The sequence below is a fragment of the Alternaria atra genome (assembly GCF_907166805.1).
Source record: "Alternaria atra isolate CS162 genome assembly, contig: 34, whole genome shotgun sequence".
Lineage (NCBI taxonomy): Eukaryota > Fungi > Ascomycota > Dothideomycetes > Pleosporales > Pleosporaceae > Alternaria > Alternaria atra.
In genome coordinates this window covers 922,927-949,646 of record NW_025091333.1, presented here as the reverse complement: position 1 = coordinate 949,646, position 26,720 = coordinate 922,927, and the positions used below count along the sequence as shown (strand labels likewise).

Here is a 26,720-nt window from a genome sequence, read left to right as displayed (position 1 = left end):
CCAGGACCCAATCGCTCAATGCCATGGTATAGTGCCCGAATGAATGACGCCAGTAAATGCCTTGATAAAAAGCTCGCTGAACCAGTTTTGATGCCGCTAAAAACAGACTTGAAAACAAATATACGCTCATCATGCTCACATTCCCCGAATGGTTGTACCCGTCCAAAACTAAAAGAGTGTCATGTCCAAAACACCGATAGAGGATAATACATAAGAAAAGTTTATCGTGGCGAAATGCCATTCTAGATAAGAGGACCTGCCATCATAGGACTACCACGTGTATTGGTCGTCAGTGTTGGTTCGTATGCCGCTGGTGAGCCTGACGAAGAACCTGGTCGTGGGCGGTAGTAGCTGTTTGCGTATGCCGTCGGAGGAGCAATGTAGGCTCCCTGTTGCGGTGGGAGGACGCCAGGTGGTGTGCCATTGAGCATATTGCGATTGCTACGGCGTCGGCCGAGGACTGGTGATGCAGGAGCGCCTTGGACCGTCCCTGTAGAGTTGATGGACTCGTTCGAGTTACTCCTCACATGTTGTGCCGTGGTTGGTTGCTGCATTTGAGGAGAGCCAGTAGGGTTCGCTGGACGCTGGAAACCTTGGGTGAAAGGATTTGTACGAGCTGGCACACTGGTGTCTCGCTGACCAAGTGCTTGCCTTCTTGTCTCAATAAGTTCCCGAGCTCTGAGGTTGCGCTCGTCTGGAGTTAATCCGACAGGACGGGCGGCAGGCTGTACAGTAGCTTGTACATTTTGCGTAGGCGATGGTGGAGGTCTACCATTCCCATCGGCGCGCAAGGTTCGTGTAGATGCTTGGGGGGCGAGCTGACGCCGCGATGGCTGTGGTCGTAGATTGAGACGTGATGGCTGAGGCCTCATGCCTTGCGGTGGGTTGCCAGCTTCTCTGATGTTGACACGAGAGCCTGCTGGCCGCAAGGTAGCTACAGAAGACTGATCTCGGAGAACTTGACGTGAGTTGCGATTGCGGACACCTCGTGCCTGCACGAATGCAGCCCAAGGGTTACCACGTGCAGCAAAAGGTGGAAGAGCCGCGCCTTGAACATGCAAGCCCATGGCAGCATGAGGAAATGAATTCGCTGCGTTAAAGTTGCCAGAGTTTCTCCTGCTATTTGCCGAAGATGGGCGAGCACCAACGCGACTCTGAGGACGATCTATCATGTCCATGGCCGCAGCCGCCTGTGTTTGCGCTATGGTATCGATGCCATTTTGGGAAGAGGTCGTGGAAGTGCCAGGAGTCAATATGGTAGAAGTATTGCTATTCGAACTAACAGAAGGTGCACGATCAAAGCGGCTCATGTTGCCAGCGTTGCCCATCGCCGGTAAGCCTGGAGACATGGCGCTACGTCGAGGTGGGGATATTGGGAGCCGCGGGTCCATGATGTAGTTTGAGGTGTTGTCCATAAGCGGTGTTCGTATGCGCGCAGGAGGTAGGAAGGGGGAGTATGCTTGTGCTGGACTGGGCCTGTTCCTGTTCCTCGTGCGAGGGCGAGACAGCGGCGTGATGGCCCGTGGTTCAACATCTATCAACGCGCCTGCCATCTGGTGCTGCTGGAGAGCTGCCTGATGAGCAGCGAACATCCAACTGATACGTGGATCATATTCCCGACGTGGCATGCGCGGAGCCCCTCGCCTGTGTCCTTGTGAGTTGTCCGAGTTATCATCAGTGTCCGCCTCGTTCGTTCCATCCCCAGGAGCAAGCCCTTGGTTACTGACGCGGGCAGCGGGATTCGAAAAGGGTGCGTTGTTCCGCAGATGAGCTTGTGAGCGGCGCGTACGCAGGGCATTCATGGCTAGGTTGATGTCGCCATCCTGATCGGAGTCATCGTCGTCCGCTTCCCCATCTTCGTAGTGGGCCGTCGAGGTGGGGAGGATAGAGGATCTTCGGCGGAGACCACGCGAGGTATCCAAGGCGCGAACATTGCCGGTTCTAGAGGGCGGGCGTATGGGGGCACTAGGCCGAGGACGATCTGCAGTAGGTGTTAGAGAACCGCCCATTCGGCTTCTGTCATTTGAGTTCGCAAGCGGTTCCCACCCAACGGTCGTCCTTCCTCCATCGCTGTCATCTTCATCCTCTTCTCCCATCTCGTCGTCGTAGTCGCGTTGCAACTCCCATCCCTCCTCTCGTAATAGTGCCTGTGTGTCTTCGTCCAGTTCTTCAGTGGAGACGTCGGTGGACGTGGTTGAAGCTGTTTCACGGGAAGATCTTGACCCGTTTGCCCGATGCAGAACGCGGGTCTGAGCCGGATTCCTCATCCCCCTGCGGATTGGCCCTTCGTCTTCCTCGTCTTCGTCTTCTTCCTCAACGGTGCTCGAGCGGTTGGATGATGATTCAGACTCAACGATACGACGTGCTCGGGCCTGTGTTCGCGATCTGTTGTTGGATGGCTGGGGGACAGGACCGGGGGTGGATGACGCAGCGCTGGGTGAACTCGATACAGGTACGGCCTCGTCGTCAATGAAATCGTTCATCGAGGAGTCCTCGTCCAGGCCATCTTCATCTTCTTCCTCGACCGTATCCATCTCGTCGCCGTACATGTCTGAGACTATGCTTTGTGAGTAAGAGCGTCGGCTGCCGGCTTCGCTGTGCGTGATCGGACGTCGCCTTGCGAAGGCTGCTGCGTTGGGTGGTATACCAGCCTCCAGGAAACGTCGCATCATGAACGAGCTTTGGTCGGGAGGGTATGCACCCCAGTCTTCCATGCCGTCTCCATATCCGTCATAGTCTGGGTCCTGCATGTCCATCTCGGCGTCGAGGTCGTCTTGATCATGCTCTGACATTTCGTCCATGTCACTAAAGCCGGTGAAGCTATCACCCCATGAGACTTCGCCTGTCTCGTCGAAGATCAGTCCGCATTGGGTACATCCGCCATCTTCCAGCTCCCAGGTGCACACCGGACAACGGTCAACACCGTCTTCCTGGTCGCGCACGACTTGCAGTGATGGGCCCCGTTGGTGATGCGATAGCCTAAAGCAGCCTTTAAAGAGACCGCCAGCGCGAGGGTCAGTGTTGTCCTTGTCCAGCTGCACGGCGTCGGCCTCGTCCTTCTGCCACTTCTTGTGGTCTTCGATGCTCTCGCCCGTGGGTAGTAATTCGGCTCGCGCGATGAAGACGCCCGTCATGTCTCGGATCTAGCCAACTGTGTTAGACATTCTCGCTGGAATTGTATGCAGCCTGACTCACCACATAGGCGGGGGGCCCGGTAGGTCTTTTACGACAATACGGCAGTCGGGGCATGTCTTGCGGGCCTTGTTGGCAACGAACCACGTGCAGAGACACTGGACATGTTAGAGGACGACCGGTGCAGTGATGAGGTGCGCATCTTACTGTATAGCAGTAGGTATGCCCACACGATATGGTGTAAGGCTGGTAGAGCAAACGGTCACAGATCTTGCATGTCAGATGGGAGCGAAGGCTGTCAAACTCCGACTTGAGCGCCTTGAGCTGCTGCGGAACGTTAGTCGATGGATCAGTAGCCCAATACAAATCGGCACGTCGTACTTCATCTGCCCTGCTCGGCTGTGGAGGATCGTCCTTCTTGCTTAGCATCTTCTGTTTGAGGCTGTCCTTGCTTGCCGCCCGCGTCGGCTTGTCCTGGTCGATGAGTTTTGATGCAGACCGGCTAGTAGTCGGGGTACTTCCGCGCCCGGTCCGTGAATTTGAAGGCATGCCGGCAGACTGCGAGCCAGAAGCGGCATGTGAAGTTGTGTTGGACGATGATGCGATGGATGAGGCCGAATTCTTGGGGCGAGCGGTGGGCGGGGTTGGCGACGCTCGATTCTCCATGGCGGGCGGTGACTCTCTTTTCTCACGGCGACGTGCAGCTGGGGGTTGATAGACGGAGCATCTGCTCACATGGGACTTGCCCTTGTAGAGAAGAAAGACTATCGTTGGCAGTGGTTATGCATGCAACAGCGGGTCGACTAGCCTAAGCATGTTGGCGCTCGGTCGCTGCTGCCCTTGCCCTCCGACCCGTTTGCCGCAGCAGCCGTTCACTATCAACTTTCACTCCATCCTTAGCGCCTGCAATGGAGAATCATCACCGTCCAGCGCCAACCATCTCCACGACTATTGACCTTCCCATACATGGTACTTTCTGATTGGACCTAGTGTTTCTATTGCAAGCTTGACCCGCCAATGACGTGGGCCACGCGACCCTTCCCATTCCTGTCACAATTTCGCCCATGGCTCCGTTCAACCATTTCTCCACACCTTTCTTTTGAAACCTTTTTTTTTCATCAAACTGTAATCAAAGACATCTACAATCCAAAGACGGCTGCACCTAGCACTCCTGCCGTACCGAACAGAGCCTCTTTCCCTACACGTCCTGTAGCCTTGGGCACTGCAGCACCATGCGCGGTCGAACTGACCGTCAATGTTGCGCTTATCATCGCCTCCGCTTCACTCAGCATACTGATTATCACTGTGGTATGTGCGTTAGCGATTGGCTAACATGGCGTCTAAGCATCGAGTCACTAAGAAAGAATGCCTACTTATGGCTGGTACTTTGTCGGCCCCTCCGACACGAAGCGTGACAAGCATCTTGGCCGCACTGCTCAAATGCCCCAAACTCGATATCTCTAGATGACTAGTCCCATCCTGGACTTTATCCCAGGTCCATCTCGTGTTCTCATACTTTGCGCAAGGCCGCGTAGTCTGATCAATAGTGGTACTGCTGCTGCATTGATATTCGTACCACGTACACGTTTGTGTCGACTGATAGGGGGCCATGCTGCATTCGTGCTCCCCACGAAATGCAAAACCGAAAGCCCCTAGCCTCCTTTGCGTGACAGTCATGAATCCCCAAGGAACGATTTCTGAGGCGCAAACTACAGATTTTGGACAAGCCAAGTTTGTGCAAGATGGATGATCGAGGTTAGGTTGACAGTCGATGACATAGACCACAGTGTCGGCTCCAGCCGAAGTAATCGAAACGTGGTAGTTGCGGTATTCATGTTGCCAGAATTTGTCGTTAGTATAGGACGTGATGTAGTCGCCAGAAGAAGCGAGGGGAAATGGTACGTAGAACGGAAGCAGAGTGGGAGTTGTCAAAGGAGAATCTTGTGCCGACACAACCAAGGTCAACGCCCATAAAGCAGTAAGGATGAAGGGATGCATATTGCGAAGCACATTGGCTAGATACTGAGAAGAAGAACCATGGCAACTATATCGACTATTGTTCCGTGTGCCACCGTGCCCCCTGTATCCTCTCAATAAGCATATTGCCGGTACCCGAAGCCACAGCAACTACAAGCTTTTTCCTTCAGCAGTTGTGTTGTTTGATTGATTAGACAGTTCGTATTGTGTGCGGATGACAAGCGGATTACGGCCCTACTATGCCAGCCCAGGGTTGGTTGCCTTATCCAAGGTTCAGAATCTTACCTAGATACATGATCGTATGTTGGCCTAGATGCATAGCCCATGAGCAGCATGCCAGCACTCTTTGGTAAGAAGTCCCGTGACACTCAAATGATATGAATGGCCTGCTCAATACACACTTTCCACATCGCAGTTTTTGTGGGGATACCCAGCCTAGCTCCCGTAGTAGCCTTCCCGCCCCCACACTCGATGATGAAGTGACAGAGTAGGACGAATTATTGAGTATCCATACGCCGATTACCTCTCGTGGCTTTCCGTGTGAGTCTTGAAAGCAGATCGTAGGAAAGCGAGCAACTCAGAATTAGATCTGGATCCAATGCAAGAAAAGCGTCTTCAGTCACTCGGTAGGCCCTGATGCCATGGTGAACCTCAGCGGTCGCAAACCCATGTGATTCAAATCTTCAGCAGGAATGGAAGTTTAATGTCTGGAGTCAGAAGACGCAGGGAGAGCAGTGGCATATTGGGAAAGTGCACATGTCCTACTCATCCGTCTGCCGTTCTTATCGATAACGCACCTCCGCGGCGCATCTTCAGGTCTCTCATCGCAACTCATGTACCATCGCAAGACTGCCCGACGACTCCACACCACCGCGCGTTGTGAACCACCTTCCCACATACCTTAGTTCGAACCCCTCAACATGTCCGATAAACCGACTCCCTCGAAAGCCGACCAATGGACTGGCTCCAAAGCCAGCAAATTCGACAAGTACGCCACCACAATACCCGTGTCGCAAACGTCTGTTACGCAGGATGGACGCTGATAGATCGGTATAGCAAGGCATACAGCGAATACTACGACCCCTGTCAGGAAGCGGCGGACAGGAGTATAAAGTGTCTGAAGAGGAATGGAGGAGAGAGAGCTATGTGCTCGGATTTCTTCCAGTGAGTGCAGTGCCCACAGCAAGGTCCAAAAACAGGAGATTGCGACATTGTGCAGGATACGAAGACTTTTGTGGAGGACCCGTGCTAATAGGTGTTTTATCAGGGCATATCGAGATTGCAAAGAACAATGGGTACGTCGTATCCATCCTCAGCCCACACGACCGCAGCCACCCTTTCACTATCCCATATAACGCGTCGTATCATCGCTGTGGAATAAACGCTAACAACTGTATAGCAAGAAGCAAGGAGAGAAGCGAGGAGGAACAAGTCATGGTTTGGCTGAGTGTTGCGAACAAGGCTCGGGATGAGCAAGTGTACAACATCTCCTCTCTGCATAAGCACGGCGTTTGACATGAGCTCACGTTCACTGTAATATATTGGGATATACTGGGGTTGCCGCTATTGAGCAAAAAGGTCAACTGGTCGTTCGACGGTCTACAAGGGCATGCGATGGAGCTCACCGTCTTTGCTACTCAATGCGACAAGCTAGGCAAAATTGCTATACTATCGTTTGCAAAGCTCAACGCCTTTTGGGCCATGCACATTTACTTGGAGCTATGGCTCTTCCAGACACCTGCGTCTCTTACCGCGGTAAGCGCGAACTCAAGCTCAAGACACCCTGACGTACACACAATCACGCAATTTCCCCAGACGAGCAGTCAACCCACCCTGAAGTACTGACGTGCTCGATTCATTGGTCATGCTCGTCGTACTTGCCCTGGTTACCTTGCCCTTGCAGTAGCATGAGGCTGTGTGCTGACGATCTGCACCCCACTACCCCACTAAAGCTACCCCTCTAAGGGCCTTTCCAGCTTCCTTCCTTCTTTCCGTTGAAAGCTTCCTTCCATCCTCCACTCACCTCTCTCACTCCAATCAATGAGAAGCTTTCTTACCCCCTCCACCTTCCAACGCGCAACAACTCGAGCCTTCACTACAACCGCACGCATCATGGGTGTCCAGAAGACTGTCCTCCAAGAGGGCAACGGCCCCTCCCCGCAGAAGGGCGACAAGGTCACCATGGAATACACTGGCTGGCTCAAGACTGAGTCAGGCGAAAAGGGCAAGCAGTTCGACAGCACCACCGGCCGTGGTCCCTTCCAGACACCCATCGGCGTTGGTCGCGTCATCAGGGGCTGGGATGAGGGTGTTGTCCAGATGAAGCTCGGTGAGAAGGCAAAGCTGGACATCAGCAGCGACTTTGCCTATGGTACCCAGTAAGCTTCATAGAATATTTGGGTTGAGTGCGAGTATTAACGTCGTCACAGGTCGTTCCCGGCTTGATTCCTCCCAACTCTGACCTCATCTTGTACGTCTTCACACCGTGTCTTACGGGCCTTGAGACAAATGCTAACTCTGATACAGCGAGGTCGAGCTCAAGAAGATCAACTAAGTCCACGAAGCATGATGGAGGGACGTAATGGTCACTGTCATGAACATGGGTTAGCCCAGGGACTAGCATAACTTTCAATACACGAGTTATGAACCCCGTTGCCGACATGTTTTTTTCTCATGTGCAGCAATTTGCTCTCTTGCAGTCTGATGCGTTGATTGAACTCCAAATCCCCCCCTAACAATGCCCGTGTTTCGCCGTTCAAATCCATGCGACCTTTACGAAGCATTACGCTTAACCACTCGAGCCAATTACATGAACAGGACTGAGCAAGCGACCAAGTATACGCTCGTTTGCAGCAGCGGGTAAAGAGTAATATCCGAGTATCGATAGAAGGTTGGTATAGCATATGCACTAATTCTTCGGATATCAACGTAGTAGATTTGAGCTGCGGATAGTAGTGTTGGACAACCTTGAGGAATGGAAGAAGCACTTTGTGTTTGGTGGGGATGGCAGATCTTAGCGCGAACAGCTGCTCGCAGTCGCGCGAGAAGAACGCGTCAGGCTGTTCTTCCACTTCCAACGCACACCCTTCGGTTTGCTCTGTCCATTGCGTTTCCAATTGCTGATAAATAAGCAGACACCCAGAGTCTTCGTGCATGTCATGCCCTTGGGAGTCCACATCGTGTTTGGACCCACTCCCCAACTATGGAGCTGCAAGCAGTGACATCACGACTGCAGGAGCAACTGCAGTATGTGTCTAGAGCTACCTAACGAAGATCGATGGCGGCACCATTCCTCTCAACGTTCTGGTATGCTCTTTTCTTCTAGACTCTTCAGCTCATCACACTCCGCTGTTCGACAGACTGGCATTCGTTCACTGCTGATATATTCACCCAAGTATTCACCCCTCATCACTACCCCGCTATACACTATGTCAACGAGCACGCTCAGCATAAACTCAACTCTGAGTTTGCCGAACTCGGAGTACAAGATTCCACAAATTGGCTTCGGAGTCTACTTATCTCCAAAGGACGTCTGCGTCGCTTCCTGCAAGAAGGCCTTCGAAGCAGGCTACCGTCATATCGACACAGCACAGTACTACGCAAACGAAGAGCAAGTTGGCCAAGCGCTGGCTGAAAGCGGACTTCCTCGAAAAGATGTCTACGTCACGTCTAAGATTCTCAGCCCTGGGGAGGACGTCGAGTCTACATACAAGAAGATCGCGGAGAGCGTTGAGAAGCTTGCCGGAAAGGATGGTTATGCGGACCTTTTCCTCATTCACAGCCCCAATGGAGGGAATGAGGCTAGGAAGTTGATGTGGCTCGCTCTGAAGCAGGCGCAGGACAAGGGCATTGTGCGGGACATTGGCGTCAGCAACTACGGCATCCAGCACATCGAGGAGCTCGCCTCCATTGATAGCAAGGCTAGCCTTCCTGCCGTCAACCAGATTGAGGTTTGTCGCACTCCCATTCCATCGCGCAACCGAGCTAACAAGGCCAACTAGCTCCACCCTTGGTGCCAACAGCGCGAGGTCGTAGAGTACTGCAAATCAAAGAACATCGTCGTCGAAGCCTACTGCCCGATTGTTCGCAACGAGAAAGCCAACGACGAGACCCTCGCCAGCATCGCCAAGAAGCACAACAAGGAGCCAAACCAAGTCCTCATTCGATGGAGTCTACAAAAGGGCTTCGTTCCTCTTCCCAAGAGTGACACGCCGTCTCGCATCGTTGGGAACGCGGACGTTTACGGTTTCGAGCTCGACAAGGAGGACATGGCTAAGCTGGATGGTCTGGATCAGGGAGCCAAGGGCGCTATTGTTCAGGCTGTGACCAATGCTTAAGCTGAATTCGATACCTTGCACATTGTTGACAGGAGTGCGGGTGAATGACCGGTGTCGTTATATAATGGCAAGTATTACAGCAATGCATACGATTTTGGTAACTGTTCATCGCAACCGGGCACCAACTTGAACTATAACTCCTCCTAGACTCGACGTACTGTCTCAAGACTGGACTAGCCGGCGAGCATAGCTTCTCGCTCATCGTTGGTAGGTAGGTTTGGATACTGTTTCGTGTAGCTAGCTCGCGTACTTGTGTATCGCTGGAATGCAGACATCAACAGCCAAGCTTTCATCGGATACTTCCCAACGTGATCAACCTCCAGCGGAGCTCTACAAGACTTAGCGATGAGACCAGTCCAAACAAATCTTGTTGAATAACCCCAAGGCTCCACTAGCACCTGTTGAAGCAAGCAGTTCGCTGCCGATGTAAACCTAAGTAGACCAAGAAGCGACGCGGCTTAGAGAGGCGTGACCATGACGTATTCGCCAGGTACGAACTTGCGAGGCTATTCAGCTACTGAGGCATGACATATCGGAGCCGCGGACTAAGACCAGGTTGTGGTTCACTCGATACACTTGTTCAGGTTTTCTCCTGTATGGCGTGTTCTCGAGTCTCACGAACCCCACCACCCCACTATAGGCAACCAAAAACCTAGCACCATGCCTGCTTCTCCACACCTTTTCCATCGAGCATTGTTTTACACCCTATATAAATTATATAAATTTCATCTTGATATCGGTTTTGTAGTGTACGTTCTCCAACAAATCACTTCTCGCTTGCCCCCGCTAATAACCATTCCAGGTAGCGGTTATCACTCCGGATTCTGATCTCATAATCAGTGTCTTCCGGCAACCCCGGTTCGATTCCGGGCAAGACCTCTCTTTTTCTTTTTGCTTTCACTGTTTGCTTACGACCAATTTTTGACACTGAACGGGTGAGATGGTGTTTTAGGATAATAGGGTGGCGTCGAGATTTTTTGGGGGGACATGGGATAGGTAAGGTTGAAGGTATGCGCTGGTTGTTTGATGCTGGCTCTTCCTGCTATACCCTCGCGTGCTGTATCTTTATTTTTTACTTTTAGTCGCATGTGTACGAAGTGAACCACAATTTGATATCAGTCGTTCGGAAACACGATGTTATATACGTTCATATGCAGTATAAAGCTCATCTTTTATTCTCAGGATCCTACAGCAAGCACGAAAGTCCCATGCTGCATCTATTAATACCAACCAGCAGTAAATATACAAGACGGGAGAATACAAGTCGCAAGACTGCGCAATGCCAAGTGGCATGCCGCCTGGTATCACAAGGGCACCGCGAAAAGAAGAACATGTGGCGCCATCGCTAAAAGAACAAGACAAAAGGGAATGCTGCAGTAGGGCATCTATCAGCAAAAGAATTTGTACACCTTCTTCCACCTCGGCCACTTCTTCTTCTCCTCGCGCTCCTCTTCGATCAGCGCTTGAATGTTTAGCTCACGGATGCCGGTGACGAGATCCATGTTGTGCGAACGCACGACCGACGTGCGGAACCAGAACTTGTAGGGGAAATAAAAGGCCAGTGTAACTGGTAGTGCGAGGTAGACGCTAAAGAAGCGTTGCAGACGTTGCGATGTCGACAGGACGGCCATGTCGATTGGAGCGACTGAAACGTAGAACTGTGCAATGAGAACGAGAATGTTGAGAAAGAGGCCGACATAGGATCCGATAAGGCCAGGTTGAGAGCGGAAGGCAAGCTCATCAAGGGTGTGTCCTTGCACCTTCCATCCTTGACGGAAGCGGATGTGCGCTAGACAGATGGAAAGCCAGGTGAAGACAGCTGAGAGCGCAGATAGTGCAAGTAGCCAGTTGAATGCAGCATCTTGTAGCTTGCGTTCTGCGCCAGCAAGGAAAGCGAGAAGACCAAGCGATGAGGCAAAGGCGATGGAAACGAGAGGACGACCCTGGCGGTCAATGTAAGCAAATATTCTGGGGGCTTGGTTTTGCTCAGCCAGTGCAGCGAGTGTGCGCGAAGAACCGTAGATAGAGGAGTTGCCGACTGAGAGAACAGCAATCATGATCACAGCGTTGAAGACGGATGGCAGTCCCTGAATGCCTGCATTTTGAATGGCGATGACGAACGGTGAGGCAACAGCATCTGCAGTATTCTTGTCTTGGAGGAGTCGCTTGTCATCGTAGGGAACCAGCAATCCGACGATAGTAAGGGAGACGATGTAGAACAGTGAGATACGCCAGAAGACCTGCTTGACAGCTGTGGGAAGAGACTTGCGCGGATTGGCTGTTTCCGCTGCAGCAAGACCGACGAGCTCAGTTCCAGAAAAGGCGAATGCGGCGTTGACGAAGACACTGCACAGGCCCTTGAAGCCATTATTGAAGGGGCCTGGGTCACGCCAATACATGCCGCCAATATAGCCTCCATCTGGGCCACCGCCTATGTTGATGATGATACCAAGGATGATGAAGCCAATAACCGCTGTGATCTTGATGATGGCGAAGACGAACTCGGCTTCACCATATCCTTTGATACCGAAAAGATTGATGACGACGATCAAGACCAGGAAGACTGCCACCCAGGCGTTGTTGTTGACCTTATCGCCATTCCAGTATTCGATTGTGAAAGTAGCAGCGACGATTTCCAGTGGTAGTACGACAAGCCATTGGAGCGCATAGTTCCAACCCATGGCGAAGCCCCATGCGGGATCCAGGAAGCGCGTCGAGTATGCGGAGAAGGAACCGGCGACGGGAAAGAGCACTGCCATCTCGCCCAGTGCGTGGACGGTAGTGTACAGCATGATACCTACAAGGCAGTAACAGATGACGAGCGATGCTGGACCACCGTTTGCTAGTGCTTGCCCTGAGCCGACGAATAGACCGGTACCTGGGAAAGTCAGTCGGTGGACCCCCGCTTAGTTGATGCATGCCAAACCATACCTATGGAACCTCCAATTGCTATCATCTGCAAATGGCGACCTTTTAGTCTCCGCGCAAGTGGTGAGTTTGCAGTATTTGCCGCTGCCGCCTCTGGATCGAAGACGTTCCCGTCGGCCCCTAAGCTTCCCTTTGGCGTCATGGTCATGGCAAAATTCGGGTCCCGTTTGAAGCTCTCGATAACCCTCCTCCCCAGTCCGTCCTGGTACCGTGATGATTCGCCATAGTAGTCGGACCCTTGCGAGGCTCTCCCAAAACTCTTCTCGGTGCCGTACATGTCGTCGTCTATTGTCATGGTGGCTTAGCGCAACGGCGCGATAACAAGCGACGGAAAGAGTGTAAAATGCAGCTGTTCTGCACGTCAGTCAGTGTCGCTGCGGTGCAGCCGTTGGAGATATTTGCTTTTTCCTGTGCGGTGGGCGCAGGGGCGGGATATGAGTGCGATGCTGACGACCAGGCTGCTTGGGCTTGGGCCTAGTCTTGAGGCGCGCGAGCTCAACTACGGAACTGAGGCGTCCAGGGTCAGTGTCCTTTCCAGAGTGCCGGGTAGGGACTATCGACTAGGATGTGTAGTGGCCGGGGTGCATCTGGATTTGGCTTAGGTGTGGGAGCGACGTTATCGCGGCGTGGCGCGTCTATGGAATCAATACACACGCAGAGCCTGTCCAAGGGCAGAGTCGTGCAGAAGTGATGTGACTATTAGTGACAGTGCGGTTGAACCATGGCCCTCCACCATTTGCACGATGTTTGCACGGAGCACGGCGACGTGACTGGCATCCCGTATCGACGGCGCATTGTCGCACATTCGCTCCTTCTTCGCTGAGTTCGCTCCTTCCGCCTCCACTCTTGGAAGCGGCAGACACCGACGAACCCCCCCAACGCTCCAACGCTCCAACAGCCCTAAATACCGCACGCCAAAATGTCACTCTCGGTCACTTAACTCTATTCTACATTACTCCAGATTTGCGTCTCGCGTGTCGGACTGAGTAACGTCTTTGGGCGCTGGCTGCCGGCGCTATCTGTCGAGTCCTGATGGCGCTTGCGCGACTTCCCCAAGTCCAACGACGCACGGGCCGCCCTTATCTCGAAGCCACCAGCACTCTTGCGGCATGTGCGCGCAAGACATGCCACCAACCCCACGTCCGAGGTTTCCGACGTCTCCAACCACCCTTTCAATACCGCCATCGCAATCTTCAGGTGCTCCTTGCTGCTTTCCTTCACTTCGAGTTTCTGTATCGTGACGACGACCGGGTCGACCTCGGAGTAGACATCTCACAACACCCGTTGACCCGTCCCGTTGCCGCAGCATTGGCGCATAGTCGACGTGCTGTTTTAGGCACTGCCCCTTCGTGCTCATCACGAGCTCGCCTCTGGCCTGGAACATCTACGAAACTAATACCCTAGCAAGTCCTAGGCTGAACCGTCTGAACGGCGACGCGACGGCTCGACATGGATATGTGACCACCCTACAGGTCGCAAATCAGCCCAGCAATTAGCTTACTGTCGCGTTATGTAGACCCATTACGCGCTTCCTTCACACACGCGTCGGTAAAGACGGGTAAATCATATTACGTCTTCCCCGATCCATATCGCTTGACGACCCTTCATCAACGCATCCTACCATATGCAGGGGCTACCAAGTATACTCGTGCTTCTCAATCTAATCTCATCTTCATCCGATGCAGGTACAGATGTCGCCTAAACATCGTGTGGTTCTCGACTACTGATGTCTTGAGAACGCACATCAAGACAGGAGCATCGTACCAACACCGCGCCGCAATCTCCTCTGCCTTGCGTGCATCATGCCTGTCGACTGGCCCAGCTTGGAGCGGACGTACACCAGCAGTACGCCCCGCATACTCTCGTCACGTAAGAACACAAGTTCGCTCATTACGAATCGATATACACGTGTGTTACCTGAACCCTTGTACCTTTTGCTGCATCAGTCAACCATCTCTGCCAATCCCTCAGCAAAGTCGAAATCTTACCTCACCTGCTGTCGGACGTCCCTCCTCTTCCACCAACGGATTGTTCGTAAACTTCACATGTGCAATCTCATTTGCCAAGTACATATTGGTGGGACGCGATGTCGTTATGGTTGTCGTTCATTACTGGTCGAGTCAGAAAACGCCCCAACCCACATGGTAAGCCACCACCGGCACCTATCAAACTGTCGCAACGTCTTGACTGTATCATCTGTTGCCCGTATCGACAACGCCTCCCGAGGTCTTCACATGAAAGTTCGTTAGACTCACTGCCATCATTATTCGTAGCTCCGCGGGCAAAAAGCGGCTGGTGGTTGGCTTGCGCTTGGTGCTTCTACAACTTTCTACGGTGTAGCGAAGGCGCACGCCGTTTATGCACTGATGCACAGACTGATCTTCCCGGCTTACGTTGCATCTCCCGAGGGAGCAGCTCATCAAAGTGGCGTATGTGTCATCCAATCTCTCTTATCGTCCTTTTTGAGCGTTGGCGAGTCAAGATGTACTACATTTGCTTCAAGGACACAATATTACGGCCCTTACCTGCCATCCAATCTGGCTATCCCTCTTGAGAAATGAGTACTGCGATAACGCACAGATTCGAATCTACCACTTCATGGCCCTTGCGTCCCTCAGTGTAGCACAGCGTTACCGTACCGTATGCGCCACCTCCCACATTTCGGCTGTTGGACTTTTGTCTCGTGCGCGTCACATGGCAAACCTCACACATTGGGCGCAATATCATTGCGCGTAGTGCAAATGACGAGCTTAGCAGACTACAATCAATCAGGAAGCTACAATGGACAACAGCATGTCACCGAATCATCTCCACTGGACAGCCGTTGCGCTTTCAAGAAGCCAGTAACGTTCTCACCGACGTAATCTTCGTGCGCGACAATGGTACTTGCCTGCACCGAAGATCATCTTCGGAACTATGTCAAGGTCAGATGTACTTGGTCACACAATCTGCCCAAATTCACCATCGACTCCAACGCCACATATACACCACACCGCCTCTTGAAAGTCAGCGTGCAACGAAAAGGCTTACATCAAGCGCAAGTATATCCCTACTGACTTACCTGCTGTACCTGTCTGTGTATTTGCGTACACGTGTCGTTGTACGATGTTGTCCTACGTAATCGATTCTCCTTGCTTCGGGTACCTTGAGAACGTATCAAGGAGAACGTATGAATATCATGTTCTTTGTATAGAATATTTATTGGCTGATTGTGAACGGACTCTTGGTGTGGCGATCGCCTAGAAATTTCCAGGGTAAGTAGGACATCGTTTGGGGCTCTAACACGATTTGAACATGCTATAGTGATATCAGCGTGAGTGATAGACGTCATTCTACGAACACACCCGTTACTGGAGGATGCACATAGATGTGGTGCGTGAAAAATTTGCATAGTAGGAATATGTATCTATGAGATTAGAATGGATAAACGAAAGGAAAAGAACATGTGTGTATAGGTATCCGAAAAAATGGACCAACGCCGCGAATGTATGCCGTAAAGGTGCGATAACTCAGAGAATGAAGAAAGAAAAAAAGCGAAAAGAAGGTGAACACCCACTACGCAACAACAACCGAAGTCGGAAATGGCCAATATGAAACGGCCGAACCCCCACAATCTCACCAAGATATCCTCAAACCTCTCTTTACTCCCATGACCGTTTTACAAGATATTCAAGCCCTCTCTTTAAAATTCTCTTTAGGCGGGGTCAACGGCCCAGGCCCTTCCTCTTCAACGAACTCGCCTTCACCCAACTTGCCTCCAAACGTCTCAACCTCTTCAACTTCTTCCTCTTCCTCCTCATCTTCCTCGGTGATGCCCAGTATTTCTCCACTCCTTCGACCTTGAACACTTGTTCCTCTACTACCCATACCGCTATCTCCACTTCTGCTCCTCCAGCCGCTACCGTTTGCGTGACTGCCATTTAAAGCCCCAGTATTAACATTAAGCATGGGTCCTTTGAATGGACTCCTCTTCCTCTTTGCGAAGATCAGACCTGGAGATTGCGGAGGAATACTATTACCGTTTCCGAAGGCGGCGCTGGACTCTGTGAGGCCAGGTGGGAATCCAGAACGTACAAGGCGGATGTTGGAGGGAAAGCTTGAGGATGTGGGAGTTGCGGGGAGGACTTTGATGCTGTTGTGGGGAGATTTGGAGGGTTTGTGTGAGTGGCTGCTTACGGAGACGGCGGGAGAGGCGAGCGAGGCGGAGGACGTGGATGAGGCTTTCGAGTGCGAGTGATGGTGGTGTGGCATACTGCGAATCGAAGATACAGATGATGATGTAGACTTTCGGCCTCGGAGTCCACCAGAGGAACGACGATATGAGGATCGCGGTGTCAGTGGGGCGGGGGATGCTGAGAGCCTTCTCATGGAGCCTGAGCCGTGGGTCGAACCTCGGGGTCGGGGACCTGGCGTGTGTGGTATTGGCGGAGACTTGGGATTCGTATGTACAGAAGAACGGTTCGCTGTACTTTGCCTTCGTCTTGAATCTGAAGACGTACTTGGAGGTATTTTCGGGGATTGGCCACTGCTAGCCTTTGAGCCTGGTGATCGTGCTCGTTTCGACGTTTCCTTTATCCAATTCCTAAGTGACAAAAGGTGGTTGATGAAGGGCTGCTTCCGGCGCCGCTTAGGCACGAAGCCGTTGGGCGAGAGGAGGTCGGGGTTAGTGGACACGACTTGTAACATGCTACTGCGTGATCGCCGTCTATCTAAATCTTTTGCTGGTGGTGGCGGGCGCGAGGAGGAATGGGATTTACGGCCCCGATGTGTATCAATTGGTGGAAGCGGCTTGTCGTCGACGGTAAGATTGGGAGAGGTTAGTGATTCCGGTAATTTGGGTAGCTCGGGAGCACCTGTCAAGAGTTAGATTTATTTCGCAATAGCCGTAACCATACTGACCGTGCAAGCTGCTTCGATTTATAGTCCTACCGCGACTTTTTGGTGTGGATGGGGAATGTATACCCTCTTCGTCCGATTCTCTGATGGTAGGCGCAAGTTTGTCCAGTCGGCTACTTGCAGCGCTCAACCGTCTGAGGCTCTTAGCTTCTGCTTCCTTCTCCTTGCGCTTGCGCTCTCTTCGTTTTGCCTTGCGTTCCTCCTTTTCAAGCAGTAGTGCCCACCAACCGGCCAACGAGTCGCATCGTTGGGCCAACACATTCTCAATTACCATGTCAATATCCACTCCAGCTGCACGCATACGATGCAACACCTCCTTCTCCAGTTCCGTCGAGAAAGGCGCCGGCTGTTGAAGCTTCAGAATCTCCTGCTGGCGAGGCGCATGTTCCGATAACCAAGGGTTTTGTAGTATATCCGCCAATGTAGGTCGCAAGATCGGCCGTTTCGAAAGGAGCGACGAACACAGCTCTCTTGCTTGCTGCGGGAAGTGTTCCGGATATTTTGGTTCCTCCTTCAGTATCTTGTTTTTCGTGACCATTTCGTCGTCCTCGTCAAAAGGCAACTCGCCCACCAGAAGCGCGTAGAGGATGATACCCAAACTCCAAACGTCCACCTTTTCACCCGCATACTTCTCGCCCTTAAGCATCTCCGGCGCGCTGTAACAGATAGTTCCACACCATGTTTGCAGGTAGTTCGACTTGCCCTCGTACTCGCGCGTAAAACCAAAGTCGACCAACTTGACATCACCGTGTTTGTCCAGCAGTATGTTTTCGAGTTTGAGGTCGCGGTGGACGCAGGACTTGTTGTGGACGTAGGATACAGCGCCGACGAGTTGGGTGAAGATCTTCTGGACTCTGGAGGCTTCGAGGGCGCCCTTGGCTAGGAGGTAGTTGTAGAGTTCATCGCCCTGGCAGTACTCGAGTACCAACCAGACTAGCTCCTCGGTGACTATGACCTCGTACAGACGGGCGATGTGTGGGTGTATGAATTGGCGGTGGTGATGGATTTCGCGCGCGAGGTTTGCGTCGTCCTTCTTCGCGCTCTTGAGCACGACCTGTTCGCGATGAGCGTGGTTCCTTCATGGCATTTGTTGCCACAGTACCTTGGAGCCATTGCTCAGTTTGTGTGATGCCAAGTAGACCTTGCCAAAACTTCCTTTGCCTATAAGTTTCCCCAGTGTATAATTACCGACGGTCTTCAGATCGGTCGCCGCGAACTCACTGTCCCAGGGTCAGCAAATTACCACGGGTGAAACACGCACTCGGCGCGCAAAAGCAAGGAGGAGACTTACTCGAGTAACTGTTTATACGAATTTGCAAGCTGCTATAATTTCAGTCTCAGCATCAGTCCTGCCAGGTATGCGCCTGTGTGTTTTGCTTGTTTGCGGCGCACAAGCGTCGTTGGACGGCAACGGGACGGTACATACCTTCTTCCTCTGGGCCTGAATCTCAGCCTGGGCTCTGAGATTTGACTGCATGGAATGATGCGCCGCTGCTCCGTGGTGTCGCCTGCGCAACCAGCGTCATCTATGAGTTGCAGGAGTTCGGTCTGGCGAGCGAGCGCCGCGGAAGAGAGGAACGGGTCCTGTCGCAGCGAAAGTGGAGATAGCCGCAAACGCCAGGGGGCTAGGGCGTTCGAGATGAGCGAGGATAATGATACTAATTTTTGGCCGACCGGGAATTGCAACAAAGTGTATTAATTGTGAATTTTGCGGAGGGGACTGGGCGTACCGTCAGATCTCTCCTGAGCTTCCGGTGCTGCCATGGATTCGGGGAGCGCGATCCTGGTCGCAGATCATCCAGATGCCGCTCCACTGGGAAGGTGCGGGACCACCAACACACGGCGACGGCTACATGGCCATGGAGTATTTATTATTTTCTATAATGTACCAGTCAATGGCACCTGTGCAATGCGTTATTCAAACAAGAGCCGAACATGTCCTGGACGATGTGTTCGCTTCTTGCGCGCTGGTGTTACACAAAAGTATCTTGTAGCACACAGCACAGGAACCGAGTTACGCCAACGCACCATTGAGGCAGAGCAAGTCTACAATTATCATCTACAGTTTACTACTCGGCCCTCCAATATACGTCTGCCCTAGCCTCAACATGTCGACGGCCTCTTGCACCATCTCGTCAACAATCTCCTTTGCAGGCTTAATATCGCCGATTACCCCCGCAACCTGACCCATCAAGAACGGGATATCCACATCCTTCCCATCGTCCATGTCCTTTGCCAGCGGCACAATACCCGCATCCGTCAACTTCTTGATCTCATCCTCGCGCGCATGCCACTCTTTGATATAGTCGTTGTACCTGACGCGCAACGGTCGGCCACTGACAACTAGTGTCCGGCCTGTGTCTGTAAAGTCGGCAGTAACTACATTCTCCTTGTGCATTTGCGAGCAGCCGGCCTCGGTGGAGGCGACGAAGCGTGTGCCAACCCACACACCTTGTGCGCCTTGCATCAAGCTGCTGGCTAAACTGCGACCATTGTAAATGCCTCCTGCTGCCACTACAATGGCTGGCTGACCTGTGAGGGGGCTCTTGTATTTGCGCGCGACGTCCACGACAGAGGGAATCAGGATGCTGTTCGCGATATCGCCGGTATGTCCTCCGCCTTCTCCACCCTGGGCGCACACGATATCCACACCTGCATCTAGTGCCTTCTTCGCGTGCTTGGGGTGTCCGACCATGTTCATGATCAGAATACCTGCTTCGTGCAGCCTCTTGATAGTTCGCTCGGGCGGTACACCCACAGCGCTTACGAACAACTTTGCGCCATTCTTGATCGTAACCTCGATAAGATCGTCGAGCTGTCCATGTGTGTAGTCATGGTTCGTCTTGCGTGCGCTACCGCCGACTTGTGGGAGCGCGAGGTCGACACCGAAAGGCAGGTTCTTGTCTCGCAGGTTTGACTTGAGGTCATCGATGATGGATTGAAGCTGTTCCGGGGTGTATCCTAGACCTCCAATCACACCCAGGCCACCGGCGTTTGACACAGCAGCCGCGAGGGGGCCACCAGATGTGCGCGCCATGCCGGCGAGGATTATGGGGTACTGGATGCCCAGCAGCTTCGAGAGCGGCGTTTGCAATGACGGTGGTGACATGATGGCGTAGGCTGTGGTGACTGGACGTTGGATGATTCAAAGCAAATGAGATTTATCACGTTGGATAACCCGAGTGTACGTCTAAGCTGTATGCTTCTAGCCGAACGGAAGCTGTATGTGACGGCATGGCGAGTATGGGGGATGTGGATGCTAAATAGCGGCCGTCCCTGGAGGTATGCTCGACAACCAGGGGTTTTGCGGGGAAAACGTGGGTGCATGAGCCGAGGCATCTACGATTCGACTCGTCAGCGTCTCACATAGTTGTTGCCATTACCGAGATTCACCCGTCTCTCATGAATTGAGGGTCTAAACTTGGTGAATTTCAAACTACTCGAGACAGGTAAACCATCTTAGTCATCACTCATGATGCGAACGGTCACAGTTTCAAAAACCTTTTACTGAATGTGGTAACATGGTGATCGTCAGAAACCACGTTCAAAGCTACTACTATCATCATCGTCTGTAGTCGAGTTCAGACATCCTGCTCGTGTGCAAAACGTGGCGCATGGAACCGCTTCATCCTATCACCAGTTCTCCACATCTTCTGAATCTTCTAATGCACGAAACTTGGATATCCTGTCCATGATTATATTCATCTGCTCATGCCCCTCATCAATACGATCCAGCTGCGCCATGATGTCTTCGAGACACCATGCAAGTTCTGATTGAAGTGGGACATCAGGAGCGACATATACAGGTTCTGTAAGAGGTGAATGCAACGAAGAGTGAGTGTCTATGATATTGCTATTAGCGTTTGACTCCATTCATTTGCCCATTGACCTGTGTGTGCCCATTGACTTTTCCCTGTGCAGCTTGAGGCTGCGGTGGAGGTGGGGGAACAGGTCCGAATGGTCGACGCTCAGGTGCCGGTTCAACACCGTCTTCCTCAGTGTCGTCGTCATACTCTGCGCTATCTTCGTCCTCATATTCGTACTCACTCTCCGTGATTTCCTCGTCCTCCTCGTCATGCTCCAGCTCATGCATCGGTACCTGACCTCGACCCTGTGCTTGCATCCCACGACATAACGTTTCCAGGCGAGCGATCTTCTTCCGCTGGTCTTCAGCTTCCTTGGTCCTCCTTACAAGCTCTTCTTGCATCTTCTGGCGCTCTTCCACCATTTCGCCAATATTGCGGTTGGTAATATCCTTGTGACGCTGCAGGTTTTGGTTCTCCTTTTCGAGACGTTTGGTCTTTTTGGACATTTCCTCCATTTCCTTGCGGAACGTAAGGAAGAGATCGTTCGAGTTGTTGAGCGTTTCCTCGACCTGCATCTGGTCAGTATTAACCATGATGATACAGACCAACGAGGGGTTAACGGGTTGACATACCTGTTTGAACTTCTCCACGTATATGTTGAGTTGCGTGCGTAGCTCGGTCTCGGTTTGAGAGAAGGTCGACACTTGACGCGTCAACTGGTGCGACTTTGACGACTCGGCCTCCTGTTGTTTGCGCTGCTGCTCTAAACGGGCGGCGTGATATTGTATCTCGAGCTCTTTGAGTCGAAGCATTGAGTGATATTGTAACTCGCGCAACTCGTACTGGTCAATGAACGATTTGAACTTTTGACGAAACCTAGTCCGTTTAGTTGGTGCCACAAACGCCGAGTATGCCAGACTTACAGCTCATCCAATTCCTGCTCGGCTTGATTCTGAGGCTCCGGCCCATTCGCAGCTGCTATGCAATCATCCACATCGTTCACTAGATGTTCAAGACGCTCGTGCAGTTCTTGCCTGGCGGTAGATTCGCTAGTTTCGAGTTTGTGTAGTTCGTCCTTGAGTTTCTTGTTTTCCTTTGCAAAGTCACGCGACAGCTTGTCCAGTTTGTCCTTCATAGTTGTAACCTTGTTCAACTCAGACCTTTGCGCATCCTTCTCTTTTTGTAGTTGATCTCCGCGCTTCTTCGCTTTCTGGTGTTCGCGCTCCGTGCGCTTCATATCGGATAGGAGCTCGGTATATCGTTTCTGTACAACTTCGAGACGAGACAGCGGGCCGTCCATGTTGGAAAGGAGGGAGGAGAGTTCACGGTTTGCTTTCTTGACTTCGCGTTCTGTCCATGCCATACGTCAGCCAGCGATTCACATCATAGAGCCCCAGTCCCGTGCTATGCAGACATTAACTGCGCCACCCAGTCTCCCCTCGTCCGTAGCTCCGTCGCAAGATGTAGACGCACCGATTTCAAGTTCCTGCTCCTTGTCTCCTGCCTGATCCAGCTCGAGTTGAGCAATCTTGGCCTGGATCTGCTTCTGTTGTTCCGAGGGGTCTGTCGCCTTCTTGCCCTTGCCCTTCTTAGCGGGCGCGGGCGCGGGCGCTGGGTTGTGCTGTGCAGGTGCCATGTTTGCAGGAGAGGCAGATGCACTGCGGCTTGCTTCGTGGTGTGGTCGAGACTGGGCAGACGTCGGCTGGCGCTGTTGGGCGACGGTTGCCATGAAGTCGTGACTCTTGCGTGTAGCGCTTCAGCTGTGGATCCCCTCGTGTTGCCTCCGATGGTTCCTCCACCTATGCACTCAATCTCATGTATCCCCAAAGTAGTCTCTTATGCAGCGGAGTTGCGCATTCGTCTTGCAGCGGCCACCTCTCTACAGTGCGCGTCCCAAAGGTAGAAGTTCTCCGCTGACGTCTTGGAACTGCTTCGGGTGAAAACAGGTGTCCAGCGCAGTGCAGGGGGCGTGAACGGGTGTGGTGTAGCAATGTATACAGTGTTGGGTCATGCAGTTGTCCAAGTCGGGTCGGGCAATGTCTCGTGGCGGGTGTTGAAGAGGAAGGAGGGGAGGAAGTCGGTGGTCTGGTCGATCGCGGAAAGGCACAAGACACCTGGTAGTCTCCACAACGCCCACGAGCTTCAATATCGGACCTGACAGATGAGATCAGTGACAAACTAGCCAATCCGGCCTGTTTCCAGTCGTATAACGCATCAACAGCCCATACAGGTGCACTCTTCCGTCTTGGTAATTTTGCGGGCTAATCTCTTTTGGTATGGGGACCCTCGGCCAATCGGCGCGACAGGCGTCATCGATGGCGGGTGCTTCTGACATTTCTGTGAGGCGGCGCGACATTCTGTCATCAATCCTCTCTTCCAAACATGCTGCGTTCCGTCGGTCGGCAGTTTCAGAGCCCTCGAAATGCCACAATAACCCTCACCGATTGTCCACACTCTCCCGCCGTGGATATGCCGCTGTCACCGATGTCTCCAACTTTCCCAATGTCGGCGAGCAGTTGCATGGCTTCACTCTCAAGCGTGTCAAGCAGGTGCCGGAGCTTGAGTTGACAGCTTTGCACCTTCAGCATGACAAGACTGGCGCCGAATATTTGCACATTGCCCGCGAGGATGCGAACAATGTCTTTTCCATCGGTTTCAAGACCAACCCGCCAGATGCCACCGGAGTGCCACACATCCTCGAGCACACCACGTTATGTGGTAGCGAGAAGTAAGCTACCTCCCAAATGCGCTCACTCCATGGCTGACATTTCAGGTACCCTATTCGCGACCCCTTCTTCAAGATGCTGCCCCGCTCTCTGTCCAATTTCATGAACGCCTGGACTTTTGCCGACCACACTGGCTACCCGTTCGCGACGACGAATGCCCAAGACTTCAAGAACCTCATGTCCGTATACCTCGATGCGACACTACACCCACTACTCAAGGAGAACGATTTCACGCAGGAGGGGTGGCGGTTGGGGCCTGAGAACCCACTAGCAAAAGAGTCAGAAGACCCGAATGCTAAGCGCATCGTGTTCAAGGGCGTGGTGTACAATGAGATGAAGGGCCAGATGTCGGATGCTAGCTACCTGTTCTATACCAAATTCCAGGACCACCTCTATCCGGCCATCAACAACTCCGGCGGCGACCCACAGAAGATCACCGACCTGACTTGGGAACAGCTACGAAAGTTCCATGCGGACCACTACCATCCCAGCAACGCTAAGATTCTTACCTATGGAGATATGCCATTAGTCGAGCATCTGAAGGAGGTGGACAGTCGCTTGAACGGATTTGACAAAATCGCTGTGGATCAAGAAGTGAAGGCTCCAATCACTCTGGACGGCCCGAAGCAGGTTACGGTTGCTGGTCCCCTTGACCCTTTGGTACCTCAGGACAGGCAGTACAAGACTTCAGTTACCTGGTTGATGGGAGATACTGCAGACGCCGTGGAGAACTTTGCGCTTGGTGTGCTAAGCAGTTTGCTTATGAGTGGATACGGTTCGCCTCTGTACCGTAATCTTGTCGAATCTGGACTTGGTGCTGATTTTAGTGCGAACACCGGCTACGACAGCGCAGGACGACGAGGTGTCTTTTCCATTGGACTGGATGCTGTAAAAGCAGACGACGTAGGCAAAGTCCGCCAAGTCATAGCCGAGACCCTGCTCGAAGCGCGCAAGAACGGTTTCGACAAGATCAAGGTTGATGGCATCCTACATCAGTTGGAACTCTCGCTCAAGCACAAGACTGCCAACTTCGGAATGGGTATCCTCCAAAGACTGAAGCCTGGTTGGTTCAACGGTATCGACCCCATGGAAGCCCTCGCATGGCAAGAAACAGTCGATGCTTTCCAGAAGAAGCACGCTGAAGGCGGTTACCTGGAAAGCTTGATCGAGAAGTACCTCCTCAATGACAAGACCTTGTCCTTCACCATGCAGCCCTCGGAGACATTTAGCCAGGAGCTCGTGGACGAAGAAAGCCAACGACTAGCGGCGAAGATTGCAGAGACTACCAAGCAATTCCCAAGCGAACAGGAGGCACAGAAGTACTTAGAGGAGCGAGAGCTCCAGTTGCTGGAAGTACAAGAAAAGGCTAGGAACGAAGATCTGAGCTGTCTCCCCACTGTCCATGTGAAGGACATCCCACGAGAGAAGGAAAGGAAGCCACTTCGGCATACCGAGTTGGACGGTGTGAAGGTCCAATGGCGTGAGGCACCCACCAATGGTCTTACCTACTTCCGTGCGGTGCACAGATTACAAGATCTCCCAGACGAGCTTCGAGAGATGATCCCCCTATTCACTAGCGCCATCATGCGTCTTGGTACTAAAGACAAGACGATGGAACAGCTAGAGGAATTGATCAAGCTGAAGACAGGCGGCATTTCCGTAGGATACCACTCATCACAGTCGCCTTTGTCACTGGATGCATACGAAGAAGGCATGGCGTTCTCGGGCTACGCTTTCGATCGCAACATCCCTGACATGTATGAGCTTCTCCGAATCATCATACAAGAGACCGACTTTGATGGACCTGAAGCGGGCAAGAAAATCCGAGAGCTCTTACAGAGTGCAGCAAGTGGTGCCATCAACTCGATTGCAGAGTCTGGCCACTCTTATGCCATGAGATATGCCGAAGCTGGCATCAGTCCTGTTAGCCGCTTGGCAGAAGAAACCGGAGGCCTTACCCAAGTCAAGGTCATGACAGCTCTCGCATCGCAAGAGTCTCTTGATGAGGTTATTCAAAAACTCAAGGCCATCCAGTCCTTTACTATCGCAAACAGCAACCAGCTCCGCGTGGCGATCAACTGCGGTAACGAAAGCTCAACACCAAACCAGGAAGCACTCCACCGCTTCTTGAACACCCTACCAAAGGATGTTTCTGTACCTACGACCTCACAGCAAAAGCAGTACCCTCGTAACGCCAAGTCTTTCTTCCCTCTCCCTTACCAAGTCTATTACTCCGCGCGCCGTCCCGACAGTAGCCTACACCGACGCCTCCAGCGCACCTCTCGAAATTCTTGCCAAACTTCTCACTTTCAAGCAACTACATCCTGAGATTCGTGAAAAGGGTGGTGCGTATGGAGGTGGCGCTTATGCCCGTGGCCTGGGTGGTGTCTTTGGCATGTACTCATACCGCGATCCCAACCCACAGAACAGCATGAAAATCATGGCTGAAGCAGGACAATGGGCGCGCGACCGCGCATGGACACCTCAAGATCTTGAAGAAGCTAAGCTTAGTGCATTCCAAGGGTATGATGCGCCACAGAGTGTCAGTCGTGAGGGTATGAGGTTGTTCCTATCTGGCGTCACGGACGACATGCTGCAGACGCGTCGCGAACGCCTACTCGACGTCACAGCTGAGCAGGTACAAGCCGTAGCCGATCAATTCCTTGTCAAGCGTGCCGAGGAGAGTAGTGTCGCCATCTTGGGCGAACGCAAAGATTGGGTCAAGGAGAACGACGGTTGGCAATTCAGGGATCTGGGTATGTCGGAGAGCGCAAAGGCTGCTGAGGAGGCAGAGGGTATTGCCCAAAAGGAGGACGATGTGCCGGCTATTGCAAGCTGAGTCTGTCGATTGATGGTGTTATGACTGTATAAGTATATGTATGATTTGAGGTATGAGACGCTAGCATAATCGGCGTTGG

The 26,720-nt window shown here is 52.5% G+C and overlaps 8 protein-coding genes across 9 annotated transcripts; 3 read left to right on the top strand and 5 right to left on the bottom strand.

The window, feature by feature from the left end:
- Positions 1-242: 242 nt before the first annotated feature.
- On the bottom strand, positions 243-3,798 carry ALTATR162_LOCUS10770 (uncharacterized protein; the record flags this gene model as incomplete). Of its 2 annotated transcripts, none has more annotated exons than XM_043318410.1 (4): positions 243-3,143; positions 3,228-3,290; positions 3,340-3,459; positions 3,514-3,798. In XM_043318410.1, 4 exons carry the CDS (start codon positions 3,796-3,798, stop codon positions 243-245), a joined length of 3,369 nt encoding a protein of 1,122 aa, XP_043174345.1. The 2 variants fall into 2 exon arrangements, with proteins under 2 accessions (XP_043174345.1, XP_043174344.1); XM_043318409.1 differs by having other exon boundaries at positions 3,340-3,456.
- Positions 3,799-7,221: 3,423 nt separating this feature from the next.
- ALTATR162_LOCUS10769 (uncharacterized protein) lies at positions 7,222-7,663 on the top strand (the record flags this gene model as incomplete). The annotated part of the gene is made up of 2 exons (XM_043318408.1): positions 7,222-7,487; positions 7,636-7,663. The coding sequence occupies 2 exons, from the start codon at positions 7,222-7,224 to the stop codon at positions 7,661-7,663; spliced, it is 294 nt and encodes a 97-aa protein (XP_043174343.1).
- An 874-nt stretch (positions 7,664-8,537) lies between these two features.
- On the top strand, positions 8,538-9,446 carry ALTATR162_LOCUS10768 (uncharacterized protein; the record flags this gene model as incomplete). The annotated part of the gene is made up of 2 exons (XM_043318407.1): positions 8,538-9,059; positions 9,111-9,446. The coding sequence occupies 2 exons, from the start codon at positions 8,538-8,540 to the stop codon at positions 9,444-9,446; spliced, it is 858 nt and encodes a 285-aa protein (XP_043174342.1).
- Positions 9,447-10,834: 1,388 nt separating this feature from the next.
- Positions 10,835-12,669, bottom strand: ALTATR162_LOCUS10767 (uncharacterized protein; the record flags this gene model as incomplete). Its single annotated transcript, XM_043318406.1, has 3 exons — positions 10,835-11,104; positions 12,248-12,324; positions 12,378-12,669. 3 exons carry the CDS (start codon positions 12,667-12,669, stop codon positions 10,835-10,837), a joined length of 639 nt encoding a protein of 212 aa, XP_043174341.1.
- Positions 12,670-16,043: 3,374 nt separating this feature from the next.
- Positions 16,044-18,747, bottom strand: ALTATR162_LOCUS10766 (uncharacterized protein; the record flags this gene model as incomplete). Its single annotated transcript, XM_043318405.1, has 7 exons — positions 16,044-16,498; positions 16,551-16,805; positions 16,874-17,227; positions 17,274-18,324; positions 18,373-18,490; positions 18,562-18,593; positions 18,697-18,747. 7 exons carry the CDS (start codon positions 18,745-18,747, stop codon positions 16,044-16,046), a joined length of 2,316 nt encoding a protein of 771 aa, XP_043174340.1.
- A 582-nt stretch (positions 18,748-19,329) lies between these two features.
- On the bottom strand, positions 19,330-20,379 carry ALTATR162_LOCUS10765 (uncharacterized protein; the record flags this gene model as incomplete). Its single annotated transcript, XM_043318404.1, has 1 exon — positions 19,330-20,379. One exon carries the CDS (start codon positions 20,377-20,379, stop codon positions 19,330-19,332), a length of 1,050 nt encoding a protein of 349 aa, XP_043174339.1.
- A 747-nt stretch (positions 20,380-21,126) lies between these two features.
- On the bottom strand, positions 21,127-22,712 carry ALTATR162_LOCUS10764 (uncharacterized protein; the record flags this gene model as incomplete). Its single annotated transcript, XM_043318403.1, has 4 exons — positions 21,127-21,645; positions 21,709-21,952; positions 22,000-22,426; positions 22,550-22,712. 4 exons carry the CDS (start codon positions 22,710-22,712, stop codon positions 21,127-21,129), a joined length of 1,353 nt encoding a protein of 450 aa, XP_043174338.1.
- A 679-nt stretch (positions 22,713-23,391) lies between these two features.
- On the top strand, positions 23,392-26,641 carry ALTATR162_LOCUS10763 (uncharacterized protein; the record flags this gene model as incomplete). Its single annotated transcript, XM_043318402.1, has 3 exons — positions 23,392-23,804; positions 23,850-25,990; positions 26,055-26,641. 3 exons carry the CDS (start codon positions 23,392-23,394, stop codon positions 26,639-26,641), a joined length of 3,141 nt encoding a protein of 1,046 aa, XP_043174337.1.
- Positions 26,642-26,720: the final 79 nt, after the last annotated feature.